Source organism: Patella vulgata, chromosome 6, assembly GCF_932274485.2.
Source record: "Patella vulgata chromosome 6, xgPatVulg1.2, whole genome shotgun sequence".
Taxonomy (NCBI): Eukaryota; Metazoa; Mollusca; class Gastropoda; family Patellidae; genus Patella; species Patella vulgata.
The window spans coordinates 16213605-16238863 of record NC_065884.2 but is presented as its reverse complement, the minus strand read 5'-3'; the positions used below and the strand labels follow the sequence as shown (position 1 = coordinate 16238863).

The 25259-nt window shown below is 36.4% G+C and overlaps 2 protein-coding genes across 2 annotated transcripts; both read right to left on the bottom strand.

Annotated features, from left to right (window-relative positions):
- Window positions 1-4573: 4573 nt before the first annotated feature.
- Window positions 4574-14132, bottom strand: LOC126823669 (SH3 domain-containing YSC84-like protein 1). The gene is made up of 8 exons (XM_050552642.2): window positions 13964-14132; window positions 13056-13247; window positions 12350-12481; window positions 11291-11597; window positions 10185-10389; window positions 8486-8636; window positions 7755-7889; window positions 4574-5602 (listed from the first exon to the last, which is right to left on the bottom strand). The coding sequence occupies exons 2-8, from the start codon at window positions 13168-13170 to the stop codon at window positions 5478-5480; spliced, it is 1170 nt and encodes a 389-aa protein (XP_050408599.1). The 5' UTR covers window positions 13171-13247; window positions 13964-14132; the 3' UTR covers window positions 4574-5477.
- Window positions 14133-15337: 1205 nt separating this feature from the next.
- On the bottom strand, window positions 15338-24928 carry LOC126823662 (arylsulfatase J). The gene is made up of 14 exons (XM_050552628.1): window positions 24594-24928; window positions 23575-23686; window positions 22984-23035; window positions 22432-22535; window positions 21573-21679; window positions 20901-20989; window positions 20398-20499; window positions 19404-19467; window positions 18769-18866; window positions 18312-18451; window positions 17757-17815; window positions 17165-17279; window positions 16313-16485; window positions 15338-15564 (listed from the first exon to the last, which is right to left on the bottom strand). The coding sequence occupies exons 1-14, from the start codon at window positions 24703-24705 to the stop codon at window positions 15392-15394; spliced, it is 1500 nt and encodes a 499-aa protein (XP_050408585.1). The 5' UTR covers window positions 24706-24928; the 3' UTR covers window positions 15338-15391.
- Between the last annotated feature and the right edge of the window lie 331 nt (window positions 24929-25259).

Genomic DNA, 25259 nt, shown 5'->3' with positions numbered 1-25259 from the left:
CAGTGGTCAAAGCAGCTACTATTTTGTGCAAAACTGTAAATGAAATGGCACAACAAGAAGAGCAAGGTGATAATAACGACACCCCGAATTTGAATAAGTACATAGATAGTTCTAATGATGTTCTTGCCTTACTAGGACATGCAAATAGGCAAATTAATATGACTAGGAGGGAATTGCTTAAACCAGAGCTCGTGTCAGAATACCTACACTTGTGTTCTCATAGTGTTCCGTACACAAAGAATCTTTTTGGGGACGATGTCTCCCAAACTGCTAAGGACATAGAAGATTGTTCCAAAATAGGTAACAAATTAAGGTATGGAAGGGGACGAGGTTCCTATCGTGGTAGTAGAGACCATAGAGGTGGCAGAGGCTGTCTCCGTGGTGGAAATCGTGGATGAGGTAGAGGCCTCAATCCAGGATATAAGATCCCTAGATATTCAAAAAACTTCCAGGGAGGAGAAAATTATCAGAATCAGCAGAAAGAAAAGAATTAATCAAATCAAATGAAGTAAGTGATAACTTCAAAGCAGGTGTATTGAAAATGTTTTCCATTCAATGGGAAAAACTCACTTCTGATGAATTTGTGTTAGATATAGTTAATCACTGCCATATAGAATTTCAAAATGATTTGGAACCAAAGCAGAATATATTTAATGTAAAATCTGTTCTTAAGGAAAAAGAATCACAAATAGTCACAAATGAAATTGGAAAATTATTACATTTGTCAGTCATTAAAATTGTTGAACCAGAAGAGGGTCAATATTAGTCGCCAATATTCATAAGACCTAAAAAGAATGGGGAATATAGAATGATTTTGAACCTGAAAAAATTTAATGAAAATGTTGAGTATCACCATTTTAAAATGGATACTTTTGAAAATGCAATTAAAATCTTTTCAAAAAATGGATATATGGCATCCATTGATTTAAGGCATGCTTATTAGAGTGTTCCAATAGCTGAAGAACACCCAAAATTTTTAAGATTTAGATGGAAGGAAAATATTTATTAATACACTTGCTTGCCTAATGGAATTTCCTCCGCTCCTAGATTATTCACTAAATTGATGAAGCCAGTTTATTCTAAGTTGAGGTTTTTGGGCTTTACAAATGTAGGTTACATTGATGATAGCCTTCTTTGTGGAGATACCAAAGAAGAATGTGAAAACAATGTTGAGGAAACTGTCAAGTTAATGTCAAAATTAGGATTTGTAATTCACAAAGACAAATCAGTGTTTACCCCAACTAAGAGAATTTTTTTCTTAGGAAACATCATAGATACAGACAAAATGACTGTTATGTTAACAGATGATAAGAAACAAAGAATTATTACACAATGTAAATGCTTGATATTAAAACACAGCAAAAATCAGAGAAGTAGCTCAAATTATTGGCTTAATTGTATCATCTATTTCTGCTGTAGAATATGGAAAATTATTTTACAGAGGTTTAGAAAATGCTAAGATACTAGCTCTTAAAAGGGCAGCAGGCAACTTTGATAGTGACATACCTATTACCACCGAAATGAAAGTAGATTTGAGATGGTGGATTGACCATGTTGTGTATGAAATTAGGCATATAGATCATGGAAATCCAGAAATTACCATTCAAACTGATGGATCAATGAAAGGGTGGGGTGCAGTTCTGAATTATACTGAGATAGGTGGTCGTTGGCAAGACTTTGAAGGCCAGAATCACATCAACTATTTAGAGTTGTTGTCTATTTATCTAGCATTGAAATCTTTTATTTCTTTGATAAGGAACAAACATGTTAAAATTTTGACAGATAACTCAACAGCTGTTATGTATATTTCAAATATGGGAGGTACCAAATCTGCTGATTGTAACAAATTGTCAGCAGATGTTTGGTCATTATGCAGACAAAATAAGGTCTGGCTTACATGCACTTATATTGCGGGTAGATCAAATGTCCAAGCAGACAAAAAATCTAGAGGATTTGATGACCAATTAGATTGGAAATTAAATGAAAATGTCTTCAATGAAATCTGCTCATGCTAGGGGAGAGACCAGAAATTGATCTCTTTGCTACCAGGTTGAACTATCAAGTAGCAAATTTTTGTTCATGGAAGCCAGACCCAAAATGTTCATATGTGAATGCTTTTAGTATTGATTGGGGTAACATTGATTTCATTTATCTGTTCCCTCCTTTCAGTTTACTGACAAGGTGTGTTTGGAAATTGAGACAAGACAAAGCCACAGGGATTGTGATAGCACCGTTGTGGTTGACCCAGTCCTGGTTCCCAAAATTAATGGGATTCTTAACTGCAGAACCGTTAGTTCTTCCAAGAAGCAAAAATCCACTACGTCTTGATCACAGTCCGGCTGTGCATCCACTACAGAAGAAGTTAGTGATGATAGCATGTCTTGTGTCTGCAAAGATTATAGATAACAGGGGTTTTCTAGACAAACAACCAACATTCTCATCCAATCTTGGAAACCAGGAACAAGGAAACAATATCAAACTTATTTACGAAAATGGTTTCAATACTGTCATGAAAAACAAATTAATTACATTCAGAATTCTATAAAACCAGTTTTAGATTTTTTGACAGAACTGTTTGACCTAGGACTTAGTTACAGCAGTCTAAATACGGCTCGAGGAGCACTTTCTGAATTAGGAATATCAGTAGACAAAATATCTGTAGGTCAACATCCCTTGGTTATTCGTTTTATGAAGGGCGTATTTAATATTCAGCCCTCTAGGCCGCGATAAAGAAAGTTCTGGACTACTTGCGCAAACTTTTGCCAGTGAAATATCTATCACTAAAAGATTTGACCTTAAAACTGGTGATGTTAGTAGCATTGACAAATGCAGCTCGTTGTCAGTCCATTTATTTGATCAATGTAAATAGTATATAAAAGTTAAAAGGGGAATATGTTTTTGTTATTAAAGAACTCACCAAACAAAGCCGGCCTGGCTATGAAGAGCCATCTATAAATATTAAGGCTTATCCTCCAGACAGGAGATTGTGTGTTTATACTGTTTATAAAGAATATATTTTGCGTACGAATAATTTAAGGAAAAATCACAGCAAACTGTTTGTTAGTTATGTGAAACCTTATCAGCCAGTTTCAAAAGTCACTATTTCACGCTGGATTAAAACAGTACAAGCTAGAGCAAAAATCGACATCGCTATATTTAAATCTCTAAGTGTTATAGTAGCATCTGCAGCCAAAGCAAAGGAGAACTCCATGCCGGTGTCGAAGATTCTAAGCAAAGCTGGATGGTCAAACGTAAATACTTTTGCCAGATTTTACGATAAGAAGGTAGACAGAGATGAAGAATCATTTGCATATCAAATCCTTAAAGACTAGACAGGTAAGACTTGTGGCATAATGTATATAAACTTTCAATTTGTGTGGGTTTATAATGGATTAGAGTTTTATCATTATTGCTTTAAAGTCTCATTTGATCCCGGAAGTGTTACAACGAAATAAAATTAATAAATTAAACGAGACTTACCTTGGTCAAGTCGATGTTTGATTGGAATTTTATAAGTTGTACAAACACTGAAGGGATTAAATGCCACACCCTTCCTCCCTCTCTATGGTTACAGTGTTGATATTTCGTTGTAAGTTTGAATAATGATAAAACTTCCTGTAAAGTCTGAAGTTACCGCATGCGCATCACTATCTCATTTAACCCCTTCAGTGTTTGTACAACTCATAAAATTCCAATCAAACATCGACTTGACCAAGGTAAGTCTCGTTTAATTTATTAATTCTGTCAATTTTGGATGTTCAGACTGAGAATCAAGCAAATGGTATAATGTGTGGACAGACAGATGAACTCATTTTAATAGTCCCTTACTTGCTAGGAGTAATGAAGGAGAGAAAGAGAGTTTGGAGATCTTCGCCCTTCAGTAAAAGAAACACCAAGTTGCACCCTATGGAGCCACTGTTTAAACTGTTTAATGACCAAACCCATATATAAAATGTATTTAAAGTAAACAAATATGGCACTGATTTGGATAATATTTACAATCAAACAATTTTATATACATAGTATGTAGAATGAAATCTGTGGCAGACGAGAATTTGATAATAAAAAACGTACAAGATGAAAATGTCAAATTTAACCTGTGAATGAATATGCAGGACAGGTATTTTGATTTTATTGCCCATATGTTCTATTGGTTATCAGAATGGTTATTGCATTTGTCTATAAAACATTATAGGATGTATAGTCTGGAAATAAGGCACTTCGCATAAGTCGGATCTAAGCGGACTGACTGATGTGACGAGTGATAACAGATACACGGCCGAATTTCTGCTCACTAATAATTCCTTCGAAGACCAAAAGTTGTTATATGGGACTGTAAGAGGATACCTGACAATTCAATAAAGTAATTGAATGTCATTAGATAAGAGAACACAAGTAAAATAGAAATAGTCCGTACATTCCCTTGTTTATATTCATTCTATACCTTATAAAAACATGGTAATGCACAGACTTTTTCTGTTTTTCTTTCGTGTTCACTTATCTAGTGGCAGTCAATTCTTTTTATGAATTGTCAGATATCCTCTCACAATCTCACACAACAACTTTTGGTCTTCGAAGGAATTATTCGTGAGCAGAAATTCGCCCGAATATTCGTTATCACTCGTCACATCAGTCAGTTATATATAGAGAGATGACTCGTGTTTTCCTTTGGCGTTCGTCACTTCCGATTCAGGAAACCTGTATTACTGAGCTATCGTAGCAATGATCTCTGTGTTAAAATTATATTTGGAATGTGTTTAACCAGCTCTATCACATATGTGATAATGACTGGCACCAATATTGTCTTTTAACTCGATTAAAAATAAACTGCAAGAGCCGGATAATAGTTGATTCAAAGGCACATTTCAAGCTTTTGTTCGTATGTGCGAGTAGATAACTTCCGTTTTGGTGCGAGTAGATAACTTCCGTTTTGTAATCATCTTTGAAAAATGTCCTACATTTTCCCGGAAAGTGTCTTGTACAGCAGACAGCGAGTTTCAATTTTCCGGGAAAATTCTATTATTGCGCCGCATCAAATAGGCTGATTTAGGTCAAAATGATAGAGGAAAGTATTTTGGAGCTCTGTGCATGGAATACCTAACCGTATTTTAGACCATTGGGACGAAACTGATAGTGAAATTATGAACATACTGCCGATCCGACTTAGATGAAGGAAAAAAGCCGAAATTAGATCAAATGGACCGAACATTTTGATCCGAGTTGAGCAAAGATCCAACTAAGGAAATCTGACTTATGCGCAGAAATTTAATAAGAAAAACCTGCAGGATCAAAGGGTCCAAACGATTTTTACCGAGTTGAGCGAAGATCCAACTTATGCAAGGTTTACTGTACATGTTAAGACACAAAGTTCAAAATGTCCGGTACAAGTTGATTATTTCCAGACCTGAGTTATTATCAGAAGAGTTGTATATTTTGAGAGAGCCTTAATAATATCCTAGTGTAATTCAATATAGTATTTAGTTTTCTTCATTAGTAACAATTCTAACAAAGTTAGCAGGAAATATACCAATATTACCATGACACATCCCTTCCCACCAATCATTCTGTTTATCTGTTTTTGTTAAAACTATAATTTCATCTCCTGAAAAAGGACAACATAACAAAATAAAATATTTTATGAACCATTGGTATGTTGCATATATAGTGCCAAAGCTTACTTTTAAAGCATTCTGTCTTCAACCAATCTAATTAGGAGATGAACATTTCCTGTTTCGCATTTAGAGGGGTGTTATTATGCAATAGACATGAAATGAAATGAAATGGGGTTTAACGTCCTACTGTTCTGCTCCTAACCTGGGCTAATGAAGACGGGGCAATAGACATGTCCTGAGATCATTAGGACCCAAGACACGTTAGCATCGTGGGTTCTAATGTAAAATCTCAGGACATGTCTATTGGACAAGAACACCCCTCTAAATGCGAAACAGGAAGTGTTTATCGACATTGTAACATGCTATTTTAGCATTTTAAAAGAAATTACTAAAACAGAGGGGTGTTATTGTCCAATCGACAGTGTCTAATTGACCAATCAAAACGCAAGATTCACCCATAAGCATGTTACAATAACCAATTCATCTCCTCCATCTAAGTTTAATTGCTAAATTGCACTGAAACAATTTAAATTATAATGGCCTATGTAATCTCTTTTGATTGATAATCATCCACATCTTTTATAAACTCTACAGGTCAAGAGTTTTTGTCCCCCGCCTTTCGAAGAAAGCAGGGGACTATTAAAATGGGTTCGTCCGTCTGTCTGTCTGTCTGTCTGTCTGTCTGTCTGTCTGTCTGTCTGTCTGTCTGTCCGTCCGTCCGTCCGTCTGTCCGTCCGTCCGTCTGTCTGTCTGTCTGTCTGTCCGTCCGTCTGTCTGTCCGTCACACTTTTTGGGACACAATAACTCTCTTCCTAATTGAGCTAGAATGTTCAAACTTGGTGTATGTGTTTATTAGGTCAATGCCTTGATGGAGTTCGAAGATGAGCATTTTCCGCTTAGGGTAAGCAGAGATAAGCAATTTGATTAGTTGATGCTTTGGGACACGATAACTCTCTTCCTAATTGGGCTAGAATGTTCAAACTTGGTGTATGTGTTGATTAGGTCAATGCCTTGATGGAGTTCGAAGATGAGCATTTTCCGCTTAGGGTAAGCAGAGATAAGCAATTTGATTGGTTGATGCTTTGGGACACGATAACTTTTAATTGAGCTAGAATGTTCAAACTTGGTGTATGTGTTTATTAGGTCAATGCCTTGATGGAGTTCGAAGATGAGCATTTTCCGCTTAGGGTAAGCAGAGATAAGCAATTTGATTGGTTGATACTTTGGGGCACGATAACTCTCTTCCTAATTGAGCTAGAATGTTCAAATTTGGTGTATGTGTTGATTAGGTCAATGCCTTGATGGAGTTCGAAGATGAGCATTTTCCGCTTAGGGTAAGCAGAGATAAGCAATTTGATTGGTTAATGCTTTGGGACACGATAACTTTAGTTCTAATTAAGTGAGATTGATGAAACTTGGTGTATAGATTTATTATATGAATACCTTAACTAAGTTCGATAATGAACATTTTTTGCTGAGGGTAAGCAGAGTGATAAGCAATTTGATTGGTAGAAACTTTGGAACACAATAACTCTCCTTCTAATTGAGGTAGAATGTTCAAACTTGGCATAGGTGTCTATTAGGTGAATGTTTAAACTTGATGTATATGTAGATGTTCATTAGGTGAATGTCTTGACTGAGTTCAATAATTAACATTTCGAGCAGAAGCTAAGCAGAGCTAATCGATTTCATTTGTCGATGGTTTGGGACAAGATAATCTTGATTCTATCTGATAGAGAGTGATGAAACTTAGTGAAAAAAATAAATGTGCGATTAATTAATATGTGTCATCTATTTATTTTGCAATTTCGGCGGGGGACATCAGCCTCACTGTTGGCTTGTTTAGATTTACTTTTCAGACTATATTAGGATAGTTCAGCAGGTCCTGTAGAGAGGAACGCTATTGGAATTTGGACTTGCCCATCAATTTATTGTAGAGTTACTGTCCACCTCACTGAAACCTGAAAGTCCCCATAATCAACATTATGTAAATCACATGCTGTAATGTCTAATCATACATCTACTATTGTAACTGTCAAAATTTGATTCTGTCACACGTTTGCAATTCTGTCACATGTTCGCAATTCTGTTAATTCTGAATGTTTCTCTTAATCAAGCACCCCGAAGATTGAAATTACGTACCTTGTTTAAATGAGAGATCTGCTGGTATTTGACCCGGGAAATCAAACTCGGCTACAGCTTTACATGCATCATCACTTGTCATCTGTGTTATTCTATCCCATGGTGAACCACCAGGACTCTTAGTTCCAACATGAGCTGAAATTTATATATAGATAACTACTGTCTACTACAAAGAATTATCTTGTATTAAAAAAAAAGGCGTTGCCATGTCGTAGTGCCCAGACTTTGCGAGAGATAGACTGAGAACTGGGGAAAATTGATATGGCTCAGCCTCTCAAAAGATCTGTTAAAAAGTTAAAAACTAACATCTATTGCATTTACAAGGATTTTGGAAAGGGGAGGGGGCTAACTCCGGAATGGAAGGTCAGAGAACACTGAACATTGATAGGGTTTGTTTGTTCTCTCAACTGCTTCTCACCAAATTCGAAAAAGAGCTGTGGAAAACTGTGGCCTCTATCCTATTCATAAAGTTTTCAGCTAAGTGGGATATAGCTCTGAAATAAAGGCCATGCAATGTTGATTATCAGTAGGGTTCTTCATCCAATGCTTCAACCGTGTTCACAAGGTTTTCGGAAAAGTAGGCATAACTCCAGAACAGAAGATCCAATGCATACCAAAATCAAGCTCATCCAAAATCTTTTGACGCTCAACATATTGATTTTAAATTTTCTTTAAAAGGGACACCAAATTTTTGTCCACAAAAGTACATTTATCATGATGGTTTCCCCTACCTCCAGCATACGATTTAGTAGATCTGACTGTAGTTACTGTTCTTCTAGTGACAACAGTTCTACTTTCTCTACCATGACTAGTCAATGGAGATCGAGGTATAGGTGGTGAATATTCTGATTTTGTTGGTGTATTTTCATTAGATCGGAAATTCTGAAATAATAAAAATTTAACATTTTCACTAATGTATCCAATTTTAACATTTATAACAAATCCAGACACAGGGAGAGAGAGAGAGAGAGAGAGAGAGAGAGAGAGCAATGGGGTTTAGCGTCCACTTGACACAAACTAGGTCATTTCGAGACTAACACATGGTTCAAATTTATTTCAATAATTCGCTTGCGTGTAGGGGCCTTTAGCAGTGGGAGGAAACTGGAGGACCCGCCAGAAACAGGGATTTAAACTACCAGTACATTAAATTGATGATGGACACCCAAGTAGAAGTATTACAATAAAAACAGTTTTGCTTTTCAAGACTTATCCTGATAGTGACCAAAATGATATGTCACTGGGAAAGTATTTGAATCAACATGGATTCACACTAGAACTTTCGTACCAGTTGGACCCCACCCTCTTTGTAGACTTTTGTCTTCTTATAACTTTTAGTACATTAAGTCAGGCCTCTTATGAGTGCCTAATTTTTTAAATGAAATGAATGGAAAAGAGAGAAATGGTTTAATGTCCACTCAATACAAACTACGTCATTTCGTGGCTAACATGGTTCAATTTTATTTTAATAATTCACTTGAGTGTAGGGGTCTTTAGCAGTGGGGGGGAAACTTAAGGACATGGAGAAACAACACAAGGGTAGACAGGTAACCCTACTAGATCATTTCGTTGCTAACATGGTTCAATTTTATTTCAATAATTCTCTTTCGCGTAGGGGTCTTTAGCAGTGGGGGGAAACTTAAGGACATGGAGAAACAACACAAGGGTAGACAGGTAACCCTACTAGATCATTTCGTTGCTAACATGGTTCAATTTTATTTCAATAATTCTCTTTCGCGTAGGGGTCTTTAGCAGTGGGAGGAAACCGGAGGACATGGAGAAACCACACAAGGTTAGACAGGTAACCCTACCCATTGTCAAGTTCAAGTGGGGAATCGAAACCATGCCACTTGACTCAATGAAAGACCTGCACGCGTGAAACCACTAGACCACCCAACACCCTTAAATGGAAACCGCAGGACATGGAGAAACCACACGAGGTTAGACAGGTAACCCTACCCATTGTCAAGTTCAAGTGGGGAATCGAAACCACCCCATTTGACTCAATGAAAGACCTTGTGATTTCACGCGCACGCATTAAACCACCAGACCACCCAATACCCTAAAATGAAATTGGGTTTAATGTCTTACTGTGCTGCACCAACCGAGCTAATGAAGGCGGACGGTGTGCTATTGGGCAATTTTGTCCTTAAAGTGAAGCTATATTTTACTCTTATTTCAGTTTCCAAAAGTCAGGAGATGGTTAATGTGCTGCCAAGGGTTTAAACAGAACCTCATTGTTTTTGTACCATCGAGACAACTAAAGACACTTATTCTTGCCAGACCTTTGGGGTCTCCACTACCGCACCAGGAAACCAGACTGGAAAATCCCAATAAGCTTCTCTACCAATATCAGGATAGAACCTAAGAACTTCTTGTTAGTGAGTCTGCCCAATAACTCATTAAGACTCTTTTCTGACAGTGCTGACTTACACCAAATTTAGCTGATATTCCTTCTGTAACTTTAGTTTTAATTGTGTCTTTATGTTTCATGGCTTGTTTTTGAGCAAATTTTGCTGCTGATTTCAAGGCTAAATCTCGATGTTCTCTTAATACATCATATAAAGCTGTACATTCATCTGGTGGTTCAACATCACCAGATAATATCTGATGAGCTCGGATAGCTTCTCCATAAAATCTACAAATCAACAGAAAAAAGGTTTACTCGCATGGTAATTTTGATTCAATATTTCGCACTCCACAAAATTTCATAAGAATGGTTCAGAGTCCTAACTACTTTCCAGTCCATTTAAATTACACCAGCAATTAAGGTGAAGAATCAATAAAACAGCCATTTAAAACTATCCAATCTGATTAAAACACAGGCCCTATTTCGTTTTGTTTTTTATCGTTCAAAATTCTGTTTTACTTGTCTTTACTACACTAGGATCTGGAAGAGTTGTTATATTACCGGTGTTCTAGTTGAAGTGGGAGATTTACCAATCAATCGGTCTGTTACGGCAAGTTCTTGGCGTGCGATGCATGAAACTGTGGGTAAACCATTAGAAATGTCAATGCTGATTGATTAATCAATGTCTGATGTCACAGGGTCAAAAGCCGCATGTACGACCCCTGACATGACCTTCAAGTACAACCAGTCAGATCTTCATGTAGTGTAGGCCATCGAAAGAATAAAAGAACGAAACGAAATATAGATCTGTATTTTAATCAGATTGAAAACTATCATATTAATGTGGATGTATATGGCAGTCACCTGTGGCTATTGCTCCATTCCACTTTTCTTGTAAATGTTCTTTTTTTTTCAAATTCAAAATAATTAGACATTTGATTGAATGTAAGATCCTTATCAAATTCATCGTGTTCATAATAGGTATTTTAAACATACTCTTTGAGATATGTCGAAAATTATTTTAGAATTAGAAGGGATGATTTTTCTGCTGGTGTATTAACAAGCCCCATCTATGTTACTTTATTTTAGATTTTAATTAAAATTAGCTTCGGATATTATATTAAAATCATTCAAGGTTTTTACTCTTTAAAAACACTTGAATTAGTGGTGATATTCAAAAATATCTTACTTTCTATTGGCATCTTTTCTTTCAATAAGTGCACTTCCTTCAACAGAAATTCCAGCAAAAATTCCCTTTGTTTTAGAATATGTGTAAATAGCTGCAGGACTTCTCACAGCTACATCAGCTTCCAAATTTCTTCCAAGTGGCCCAGCAGCTATGGTGAAATTACCACCTAATGTTAAATTACCTCCCTTAGAAAAGGCATCAACTGCGGATCGAGAAGTCAAGATGATAACAAAATCGGTGACTTCAGCTCCAATTTCAAATCCTCCTCCAAGTCCAGCAATAGCTATAGCAGATGGAGCTGACCAACCTGAAACATATACAATTATATAATTGTCACTGTCATAGTCAAAATATACAATATAAAAGGTTAGTGCTGGCATGATATATCGTTGAATCGGTGTATGTCGAATCGTATTGTAGCACCCAATCGCAATATGAATCGTATCGTGACTGCAGTGGCAATACCCAGCACAATATAAAGGTCTGAGGTACATGGAATGGAATGGGGTTTAAAGTCTCATCATTATATGGTCATTTTGGTTTCTATGGCTTTGTGTAAAATGTGCGAATCTTGCCCACGCAGCAGCATTTTTGCCATCTTTAAATTCTAACTGCCAATGTGTAATTAGTTGGACCTCATTTTTTTTTGTACTATCCAAACAACTAGGCACAATTTCCTTGTCAACTATGCATCACTCCTGACTGACAAAACCTATCAGGCTTGACAAAACAGAACTTTATTCTAGTAGGATTCAAGGCCAGTTCCCTACAGCTTGAATACGGCATCCCCCCCTCCCCACCCTTGGGTCCTAATGATCTGCAGGACATGTCTATTGGACAATAACACCCCTCTAAATGCGAAACAGGAAGTGTTTATCTCCTAAATGTCAGGAATTTTTTATGGGGAAATAGACAATTATTTTCATGAACACATAACATGTGGCATGTGAGAATGATTTGAACTTTTACAATATTTTCATGCTTTATACATGTATGTGCAATAAAGTTTTTGTTGATGTCTAAGTTTGGCTGCAGTATTAATAATAATTTTATTAGTACCTGTACTGTAATCTATGTCATCATCGTTCTTCTTAGCTATAACAATTCCACTTCCCCCTCGAGCTGTCACTAAAAATCCCATTTTTACAACTGTCAGTATAGCTAAGCCTTTTGCCTTGACAAACATTCCAGCTGAAAACAGCAAAGTAAAGAAATGGATTATAAAAATATGGATCACAGCATTGTTGGCACATGCCCCATTCTAGTGTTACGTCATTTGAGGTATCAGTTTAAAATTTTAACCCTTGCCCTGCTGCTTTTAATCACAGAGAAAGAGAGTCACGGTGGCTAAGTGAGTAAGACGCTGGTTCGTTAGCTTGGAGGTCGCAGGCTTGCTCCCAGTGTTCATTGGGATTTTCCAGCGTGGTGCAGAAAGGAGGGCCTGACCAGGATAGCTGTCTAATCATTCGGATGGTACGAAAAAACAAAAACCTGAATCACAATACGCATCGTATCATGACTGCAGTGGCAATACCCAGCACTATCCACCCATGATCTTCAGTGTGAACGCTAACCACTCGGCAACCCAATCCATCTTCTGAACCAAATCAAAACAATACTATAATATTGATCTATTGCAGCCATCATTGTCAACAAGTCTACAGTTAGATCATTGTTTTGCGATATTAGTCATTGGTTGATTAATTATATCAACTGACATAAAAATAAATTTCATATAAAGGCATAAAGTCAAATAACTAATTACCTGGAATGAGTTTATCAGGTCCAACTTTGGCATTTGGAATGGTAAATTCTCTTAGAATTTTAGCAGCTTTCTTTGCCTCTGATTTTAGACTGTGTGGTATTGGTGTATTAACCATTTTGGTTTTTTTGATCACCTAACTATCATTGGTCCTTCTTAAATTATACTCTTATATTTTCTTCTTATCTACAAACTCTGAGAAAGAACACAGGCCTACAGTTTCTTAGTTAAAGATACATTTCTAATAAAAGTATAGCAAATTTGGTAGGCTCTATATGTGAAAAGTAGCGAGATACTCAATCTTACATGAAAAATACTGGCGTCCCCCCAAACATGTACACGGGGTGCCCACGAGACAAATATCTTCTAATTAAGGATGTCCGCAACTGACAGTAGCCTACCAAGCTGCCCGTATGATGTAAGTAGCGCTTTTGATGTGATAATCTAATGGCTAACACTTGTCAATCTTACGGCTACCATAATGGACAGTGTCTACCACAACCTGATAATGGATTTTCCATAAATCAAGCCATGCCATGTGTCAAAGAAGGATGCTTAAAATAGATTCTCTTGACAAATGGGATAGATCCAGATTTCTTGAGATTAAAATGTTTTGAGAGAGATATGGAATAATCTCTTGAGGGTTTGTCTTCAATTCATCCTTAAATTTTAAGAAAAACTCTTGTCAGAAGAGCAATACGGATGTCCTGACAAGGAAAGACAGTGTATGTAGTTCGGATGGGGATAAAAAAAAATAACAACAACAAAGATCCTGACAAGTGACAGATTAAAAGAAAAGTAGGCCGCAGCAGTGCTGCCCGGGCAAAGTTTCTATCCTAGCACACTGCATGGTGTCTGCCGGTCTTCATTTGTCCGGTTCATGCAGAAAAGTAGGCCGTAACAAGGTCTACCTCATTTCTTTTCTTGAAGTTTTGAAGTAAGTGTATTTCAGTGTCGAAGTTTCCGTGCATTACTGAACAATCTGGACTATCAAAAACAAATCAGAGTTGTCTCCCATACATGTATTAGACTTAGAGAAACACTCCAAAGTGATCCATTCACTTGATTTGATATGAAAATTTGTTTATTTCTGGCAATGTTCCTTCTGTCTTGTCCGCAGGTTTATCTTGTAGATTTTGTTTTTCGTGTAGTACGCGGTCTTCATGCCTTAGGCTTAGTCTACAATAGTAAAGTTTAGGGTGAACTACAGAATTCTATCATCATTATAATATAGTATCAGTCATAGAAAATCTTATAATAAGTTATAGCCTCCGGTAGGCCCTACACAAATCTAGCTTTTTGAGACAATATTTATCAGGGGCGGCTACGTATGTTACATGCAAAAATTGCATAGTTTTGGTCCACTTTACTAGTCCTATATGTTTCTTAAACTAAGAACTGGTCGCAATTAACCGCTACTCATCTTCTTGTTCTACTTGGCTCTTCAGAAAACGCCCCAGCCCAGACTCCGTCAATTGAAGTCCGATCGACATGAAAATTGGTATCGATTGGTGAATTAGATTTTTGAATTTCATTCAACATAGTCACTTCCTGGTCCATAGTCTGATCGTACTTGTTTTTATCTGAAAACTCGTAGGCCTAAGAAAAGGTTCCATAGATTTTTGTCAATTACTTACTACTGATGTGTCATTATGCTTATATTATATCATAAAAAATTTATAAAATTTGAAAAGGCATAATCAACATGAAAACGTATAAAGTAGGCCTATATTTGTATAATATCAAACTTCAAAGAAATGAAATGAAATGGGGTTTAACGTCCTACTGTTCTAAACTCAAAAAAGCTAGAATGAATTTATTTGGCTATGTCGGTCCTTCCCTCTTCTTTCTTTTCTTTATGTCTCTTTGTCAGGAATGTCGGGAATAAGAATGTCACAAATTGTTTAAATGTAGGCCTATAACAAACTGCACTTTCTTAGTTTACTTACCATGGGCCCGGGTTTATTCCGAGAAATCGCTCCCCGCATTTCACTCAAAGTTAACTTTTGCGGTGCAATTTGTTTTGGGAGCTTTTCTATATTTACCAGCATATTAAAAGAGAGTCAATGCCCATATAATTGGATGAATATTAGATGAATGACTACGTTGCAGGCTCATAGTTAAACACTATAAGAGTCGCCGATTTGAACAAAGACGTGCAAAATTAGAATGGGAATATTGCCCGGACAGCAACGTTTCCATCTGCTCTCCTTCGAATTCCAAACGGTAACGTTTCTTTAACTGTACGCCATTTAACAAAATTGCAAAAAAATTAAATACAAAGGGATTTTTAAAATAATTTATTGCGTAATACAAATGTTTCAAAACAGTCTATTAACCTAGCACCATCCAGGACTCCAGTTACCGTCAAAATATTTCGGGTTTGATTTGGGATCTGGAGTACTGTGGAATGGTGGGACTGCTGATGCCGTGTAGAAATCCAGACGAGCTTTCAATTTAGCAACAATGTCCGGATATTGTTTTGAAATATCAAAATGCTCGGTAGGGTCACCTGAAAAATACAGAACCTGAGTTACGAACGAGGCGACAATATTGACAAATAAAAGTTACACACGGATCCGCGACACCATAAACAATAAAAGTAGAGGCTGCAGGATAACTGCACAACAGAACAAAGAAATACCTTACAGCAAGAAACGGGCAGGTGAGGAGGAGTGTCTTTTTTTGTTAATTTGCAGTTCTTGAAGAGCATACTACACAAATAGTTAGTTGCCCGTACGTATTACTGAGTACAATTTATAAGGAATATAGAAGAAAAAAAATGGTTCTTTTAATATGTGGTCGTATACTTGAGTTTCCCGTAATACTGAGTTGGTCGTTAAGCGGGATTTAACTGTATAATATATAATTGTGCCATCGTTTTTGTACCAGGTGTGCGTATAATTACATGAAAACAGTAGTCTGTACATTAAAATAGTACATATTGTTTACTTTTGAAATATATGTGAACGATCTGGGTTTTAAATAGTGATTATAGCCGTTAACAAACAAGGTGGGTCGTCAAGAACTTTATTTGAACATCATGAAACCATTCAGTTATGGATTGCACTATAGGCTAAGAATATAGTGCAGTATTGAAAATATCCGATATTTCGACATATCATTACTACCCCTATGGATGTTCCATACAATTGAAACGTTTCGTGCCAACGCACCATCCTACTTATTTTTCACAATATTCAGAATTCACCCCGTGGCCAAACATCCCTGATGCGCATGTGAATTAATCAAAGACTTACTAGATATATTAAAAAGTTGGATTTTATTTGAAGATTTATAGTAGAGTTTATCATCAGTACAATAACCATATTGATCAGTACATTGTGGTATAGCAGGATTGCTGTCTGTAGGTAATGGTGTCCAGCCATCTGGTTTACCAGCATCACCAACTATCAACTTGTAGTCACCCATTCTGTTGCACAAAATGAAGGCGAAAGTTAACTGGTTGATCAAAAATGAAATGATATAGGGTTTAGTTTAACATTATACCTCTCTGCATCAGTCGTGCTAATAAAGATAGGCATAGGCCATGCAGTTTTTTTGTGGGGGAAACTTTGCTGGGGCAGCCGTGTGTCCGCCCACCTTTGATCGAATTCCAACTGCCATGGGTTCTTTTCCGTGCATGCCAACCTTTGATCGAATTCCAACTGCCATGGGTCCTTTTACGTGCATGCCAACCTTAGATAGAATTCCAACTGCGTGACAACCTATACACGGAACCTGAGTTTTTCGTCTCATCGGAACTACTAGAAGTCGTTTCCTACCAGGCACAGATTTAAATGTATTTAATTTGGTTGCAGGTGGTAATTTAAATTTTTAAGCCTGTAGTTTGAGCAAGTGTCGAAATGACCTGCTCCTTCAGCTGACATAGAGAGAGGATAATCATCGCAAAAGTTCGAATGCTGAATTCTGTAAAGGTATGCAATATAAAGATTCCAGCACAGTACCCGTCATTGTGCAATGAGTCGTGTCATGTACTTAAGACTGAATTATCTTTTTTAATAACGATGTGCAACTTCATATCTATTTTTTGGTTTTGTCAATTTTCTTACCCTTTTACCCACTTAAAGGCTACAAAAGCGAAATTATACCTTATTGCTGAATTATTTGATATTTGTTCAATGTTATAAATAAATTCTGTCCTGGCACTTGGAGCTACTCCTGTACGCAACATCTCCCATTGACTCACACCATCCATGGACGTATCTATAGTTAATACAAATGTTCATTAATGAAACTGCTTTTAACCCATAATATAAGTTGTATTAAAGTTTCATTTAAAATTGCAAACAGCACAGTATACACAGAATAATCAATCAGAAAATATGAGTCAATTTACTATACCTGGCGTTCCTCCAGCGAGAGAATATAAGTTGTATTAAAGTTTCATTTAAAATTGCAAACAGCACAGTATACACAGAATAATCAATCAGAAAATATGAGTCAATTTACTATACCTGGCGTTCCTCCAGCGAGAGAATATAAGTTGTATTAAAGTTTCATTTAAAATTGCAAACAGCACAGTATACACAGAATAATCAATCAGAAAATATGAGTCAATTTACTATACCTGGCGTTCCTCCAGCGAGAGAATATAAGTTGTATTAAAGTTTCATTTAAAATTGCAAACAGCACAGTATACACAGAATAATCAATCAGAAAATATGAGTCAATTTACTATACCTGGCGTTCCTCCAGCGAGAGTTACTAAGGTTGGATACCAGTCAACAGCATGCATCATTCTGAGAAATATATATATAAATAAAATCACGATATGTAACAAATAACAAAACAGGCAAGACCGTACATTATCCAGGAATCTCCGGTACGTAACGTCATCAACGCATTCTTCAAAAATCGAATTCAGTAAGTCGATGCGCAACTTCCCAAAGAACAAACTTGTCCAGCCTCATATTTTTATTGCTTACCAACTGAATGGAACCAGTTCCCAGTTCAAAAACACGACTAATTGTTTCGGGTAAATTCTCGATAGCCGATGCACTAATATGGAATATTGACATCTTGGTCTTGCTTCAGCAGCAACTCAAAATGCCATTGGGTTTTGAACTGATCTTTTTATAATACAGAGTATAATAGAAAGTCTTAGTTCATAATCGTTCATGCGTGCATAGATAGTTTAATTTTTTACCTAATAAAGTAATATGAAATACGAAATTTCTGAGTAGCCATACATCAAAAAATCCTTCGATGCATAAAATAACGTCCATTGATTCTTACCCTGTTTGTATGTAACCTGTTTTCTCCAGTAAACTGGTGCTATAGATGAATCCTGTTCCTTTCGTTCCACCTTCCCATAATGTATGTTTACCTCCACGTAATGGTAAATTATTGGCAGCATTTTCTACTGGTCCCCCATTCTAAAGTAAAAAAATTAAATACAGGTGTTGCTGTGGGTCTGCGTATATCTGTGGTGTCAGGTATTGCTGTGGGCTACTTACATCAGTAGTATGAGGTGTTGCTATGAGTTACTTACATCAGTAGTATCAGGTGTTAATGTGAGCTACTTATCTCAGTAGTATTAGGTGTTGCTGTAGGCTACTTACATCAGTAATATCAGACGTTGCTATGCGCTACCTTTATAAGTAGTATCTGGTATTGATATGAGCAACTTACATGAGTAGTATCAGGTATTGCTAGAGGCTACTTACATCAGGTGTTGCTACGAGTTACTTACATCAGAAGTGAAGACGAGTAATAAATTATCCATCAGTCCACTATCTAATAAAGCCTGAGTTATATTTCCTATTGCTTCATCTAATGCTGAAGTCATTCCTGTTAATTACACATACAAGATTGGATTGACAATATATGATACACCCGCGAAGACATGGTAATAATACAATACGTATCTAGAAATCATTATTATATCTTTAATAATCTTAAGAGGACGTCTACTGGAAAAAACATAAATTATGGTATCTGTTATTGAAATGTTCGGGAGATTCATTTTCTAAAGTATCAAAGTGATCACGGTGCAGTATCTAAATGATCACGATGCAGTATCTAAGTGATCACGATGCAGTATCTAAGTGATCACGATGCAGTATCTAAGTGATCGATATGATGCAGCATCTAAGTGATCATGATGCAGTATCTATTAAGTGATCATGATGCAATATCTAAGTGATCACGATGCTAATTTCTCTATAGTATAATGTTATATGACACATCTAATGATATCCACGAATGTCCTTGATTATCTAAGCTGATATGAAGTGATCACAATGATAGATTCTCTACTAAAATAATAAATGCTACTCTATTATGATGAACATTATACTTTGTTATTAAATAAGTTCAAATATTTACCACAAAATGTTCGTCTGTTCAAGTTGTGTATGTTCAGATACATGTTTTCATACTCGATTGGTACCTTTTTAAAACAATGCAAAGTATTATATAATACATGTATATCGGTACCCAGCTCAGACAAAGACAATGTTTGACCCATACACTCTATTAACTGAGAGCGTCAATTTCAATATGGTACTTGATATAAAGTTCCGGTTTGGATCACAATGCTTGCTGAGACAATTCCTCTGGGCTTTCTAATCTGGTTTTCAAATACCAGAGGACAGAGGTGCATATGCGACAAAATGGTACCTAATATCCAGAATGGCGCTGGCCTACTAGAGGAGGTTCCGGTTAGATCACAATGCTTGCTGGGAAAATTCCTCGCGGCTCTCTAATCTGGTTTTCAAATACTAGTGGCGCAGATGCGTAAAAACCCTAGATTCCATGGATATCATATTGGAAATAGCACTACGAGTAAGCCGTAAAGCCGCTGTCCGGGGAAAATGTCACTCATAACACACGGTTTGGTGTATACCCGTCATTAACCCAGTTTGGTGCCGAAAAGTACCCCCCCCCCCCAAACGTCATTTTATCTCGATTCCATTAGCTTCGATCCCTGAAAAACAGGCACAAGTGTACAATATGGATTCAGGAAGCACACATGTCGTCAAGCTACGGCATATCAAAAATCATAGTTCGTCAGTCAATGCACAATTGTCCAAGAATCAAGTATGCCAAGTGTCGATCGTGATTGAATTGACGGGCCTTGGATTTTGTTTGAAGAGAGACGGTTCCCAAGAACGACAACAAGAACAACAAGAGGTGGAGCCATTGGGGCCCAGTCACTGATCCAAATATAGAGTATTGAGTACAAGATAAGAAAGGCGCATCATCCAGACAGAGCGTTTCCGGTCGGTTTACAAGTGTGCACCAACGAAGGCAGTAGCCAAGTGCACATATTATTTTTATCATTATTAGCATTTTAATGCTTGTTTATATTTTACTTTACCTGTAACGGTGCGTGTACTGATTGGAAAGGTAAATACAGATAGAGGGGTTTACTGGCATCATGAGTGCGTATTATTTCTATAGCCTTGTCAGCAAATACATGCTGAAAATAAAAACATCTCTCATTAAAACATTCTGGAAACAAACATACCCCTCATTAAAAAGTACTGGTAATAATAACATTACTTATATTAAAATATGCTGGAAATAGAAACATACTGGAAATAAAAACATTACTTATATTAAAACATTCTGATAATGATAACAGTACTTATATTAAAACATTCTGATAATAATAGAATTACTTATATTAAAACATGCTGGAAACAAACACATCCCTCATTAAAACATTCTGGAAACATACACATCCCCCATTTAAAAAAGAAATGCTGGTAATAATAACAATACTTATATTAAAACAATCTGATAATAATAACATTACTTATATTTAAATATGCTGGTAATATTAAAATTACTTATATTAAAATATTTGTATTTACTTACAGCTGAATATCGTCCTTTATCTTGTGCGTCGACTGTGGAGTTCCTTTCAAAATCATGTCGAAAATCATAACCCATCTCTCCCTGATAACCTTTGAAAAATAAAGTATTTAATTCAACTTGAAGTATTAAATTTGGTTTATCGAACGTGTTATTAGCATTAGTAATGGGGTAAGCTCCAGATGATTAAATGTTTGTTACGAAAGATAAAGTGGAAGTCGACGTATTTACTAATTTCAAGTACCAGCTAAGGACAATCTCCTATTCGTTCACCAATGTAAAATTTTGCGTGAAAGAACCATTGTCATTCAATCAGTTATGTTCGGCGAACATTTGGAAGAGTCCAAAATGAATGGCAGTCTTCGGCGTCTAGTTATTCTAGTCTACACTGGTAGTATCCTCCTGTGGGGTATGTTTAGCCTTGTTCATCGAGTCGCTTCGTTACAAATGGCACTCTAAAGCATGCTGGCACGCGATTCGTGTGCCAATTTTAAAATTTTCATTTGTCTTAAATAATGGATGTCAGAAGCTCATCTTTTCACGGTAAGATAACAACATCAATGATGATTTAAACTGACCAACAAGTCGAAGCCTGTCGATGATACTGAGTTAAAGGCTTGCTTCCTTTAAACCCCGTTTCATTTTTTTGTTTCATTTCGGTATAATAAATCTTACCTCGTGTATGGTTAAAATAATCCTCTGCCCCAGTGTAATAACCAGAAAAACTGTCGAAACCTCGGTACGTCGGTGTACAATTTACATTACAAAATCCTACATGCCATCTGTGAAAAACATTAGATATAATTTGTCAGGCAACTTAAAAAACGCCCACGCAATTCCATAACTGTTTGTCTAATTCCTTACTGGCCTGCGACATTATGACACATTGAAAAATATTGCGAGGAATCAGTTCAGGAAAAATTATAAGCATTTTTAGCTAATTAAATAATATTTGAAAATTGGGTTTCGATGTTATGAGACAAAGTGCTTTCATAACTTTTATCTACCTTAGGCTATATCCTATACATATAATATCGTAACATTTACTAGATGAACTGAATCCGACATGTTGTTGATAATATTATAGGTTGTGTTTAATTATCGATTGTTACATGTTATTGACAATATTACCTGTGTGTTATATCATAAGATAAAGATAGCCTTGATGGTCTCAAAGAAACAGATACGGGTCAGAACATATGGTATGTAGGATTCCATATTTAATGACCAAATTTCTTATTAGATGATAAGATCCAATTTCTATATTGTTAGAAGGTATATAAAAGTAAAAAATTTGGCAGTTTAAATAGTCAAGACAGGGTGGTGGGGGAGCTTCTTGACCCAACCGAGTCACTGGGCTCGGCAGAAATGAGGACTGGTTACTTAAGGACTAGGAGTTGACCATCCTTGTTTACCCCGCATTATGCACCGGTTACGCACGTGTGTAATAATGTGTTCATGTTCTTATTTATGTTCCTGGTGTAAATAAAGTTTATATCATTTACAATACAATAGTTTAGATGGGGAAACATACTTTCCTATAGCGCGTGTTGTGTATCCAAGTTCCTTCAGTTTTTGTGGTAAGAATGTATATTTCAATGGAACACAATGTGGTTCTGATGGTCTGATTACACCATTCTGTAACGATAAGAAAATTTATGCTTCATGTTCTGATTTCTGTTCCACTGGTCCAGTCTATTAAAAGCAAGTACGAAAATAATATACAATGTACAAGGAACCGAAAATGACGTGATCGCCGCCATCTTGGAATTTTTACTCATATCAAAAATCAAGGAAACAATCATGCCAGGTACATGGATTGGTGGAACCTTGGGTTTCTTTAGATTAGTGCTTGAGGACTAGTTTCTGTTCCAAGAAGTAGTCCATAAGTTAGTATTTTACTGACTTGAGCTAACCTCTCATCTAGCCTTTGGTTTCAGTCAATCATCATTTCAAAAAAGGCTTCAAAGAGAACAGATGCACATAGTGATGGGGAATATAGTTGGATTCGCGCAGAATATTAAAATCGGAACTAAATAAAGGATTCGATTTATGATTTCAATAATTTTTCTCAGAAGTTTCTAACCTGTAATCCAGTATGGAATGGATAGTAACCAGTCATAAAACAATTCCGGGTCCTGGAATGTGAAATATATGTGTTATGGATGTAGCCATATAGTTTAATTATTTTACCACCTCATATAACTCATATAACCCTATACTATATTTACTTAATCTTCACGATAAAAAAGCCGACCGTTCCTAACAGAAGATTTTAAGCCTTTAATTTGTCTGCGATATCCCCGTAGATGGAACTATTATTACTATAACTACTACCAAAAGGGACATTGGGTGAAGAGAGAACAAACAGTTGATGATGGCGTTGCATTTTCGGTAGTATACTAATTAATTCGCGCCACTTCATTGGTGGCCAAATTAACAAGAGGGTTTACTTCTAAGCCGAACAGTAGCTTACCCACTTGTCGGGACATTAGCAATACAGTCTGATTATTTTTGGTGTGTATTGAGTTGTACTATTCGCGAGTTAGCCCCGGGCGGGACAAACTCTAGGTACGACCCTGAACTGCGAATCTGTAATTGATAAGCTTAAGTATTCACAAAGTTTAAACCAAGTTTTGTGTATTAAAATCTTCCTCTTGACTTGAGAAATACTTACGGTGAACAAACTGGTTGTACATATGAAGAATTGAGTATAACACCTTCTCGTGCTAATTTATCGATGTTTGGGGTTATCATTTGAGGATTTCTGAAGCCAATATCGTTCCATCCTTTAATAAAATTAATGTTATATCTCAGTGGTTATATTTACACCCATACACACGAAGTCGTACTATTCATACAACAATAAATGAAATGCAATGATATGGGGTTTTATTGTCCTACTGTTCTGCTCTGAACTGGGCTAATGAAGACGGGCATACGCCATACAGTGTGCTATGAGGGAAATTTTGCCCGGACGGCGGCACTACGGCCTACTCTTATATCGAATTCCAACTGTCAAGTGATCTTTTACGTGCACGCCAATGTGTACACGTGACCTCGGTTTTTCGTCCCATCCGAACGACTAGACAGCTGTCCTTGTCCCTCCGTCCTGCATCACTGACAAGGGGGAATCATACGGGAAAATCTGGATGAACTTTCTCGTCCAATGCAGGGATCGCACACCCGACCTTCAGGCTAGCGAGCCAGGGTCTTACCCACTCATAGCCACTGTGACCCCCGCAATACAACATACAACAATAACAGTAATTAGATAAATAACTATATTTAATAATAAATTATATTGTATCCTTGTTTATACTTCACATAAAGGGTAACTTATCGTTTATTATTGGAGCAAAATCACCAGCAGACACATGCACCTTTTAGACAAAAGAAGAGTAATGAATAATAGAACAACACATCATCCTCTATTGAGCACCTAGCTTGTTCTATAGCTTATCCAGGAAAGTTATTGTTAGTTAGGGATGCCAATATTTTAGAAATAGTTTTTATAGATTATTATAATGCAATATGCTAGAACCTTTAATGTAGACTAGCAAATGTTATTATATTAACTATCTACGTTTCAAATATCATATAATACATAATAAATAGTTAGTCTATGTTTTCACTATATTGGATGAACCTGAATATAATATAAGTTTGAAGTTATACATTTATAAAGGGGTTTACCTAGATCGTCTGCTGCTATAAATACGATATGTGGTGGAGTTGCACAGTTCACTAAACACAAACCACTCACTACTAGTATTAAAACTTTACAATACATGTAGATAGTAGCCATTTTCTAACTGGCGTGTAGTCACAACGAGTTCAATATCGCATATCATAGCACAACAATCGATTTATACCAAACCGCTGATTAGTTCATAGCTTGATTATAAAATGATAAGTTATTTAATCTTTACACATAGTCATTTAAGCGTATCGCTATAATACAACGCACTGATTCCTCAAATATTTTAAGGGGCGTTTATAGTAGGCCTACGAGCTATTATTCCGCAAAAGCAAATTTAATGTTACCCTAATTAGAATATATGGAAAGCAATTTGGGTCAATAATGATACAAAGAATTATCCCAGTCTAATTAAAATTATATCTTTATTTCGTTTCGCTTTTACGGTACATATTTGCTGCGCTACATAATACTTGTGTATAATGGAAAGACATTTCAAGCCCTCGACTTCAATGTTCAGTTCGACGAGATAGATATCTACAACAATACACTATGACACTAAGTTTCAGTCAACTATCTGCTAATGTGAGGAAAATCGCTACATTTTAAAGCCCCTGTCACACCACTGATATTTTTCGATACGATTCACCACGATGTGATAT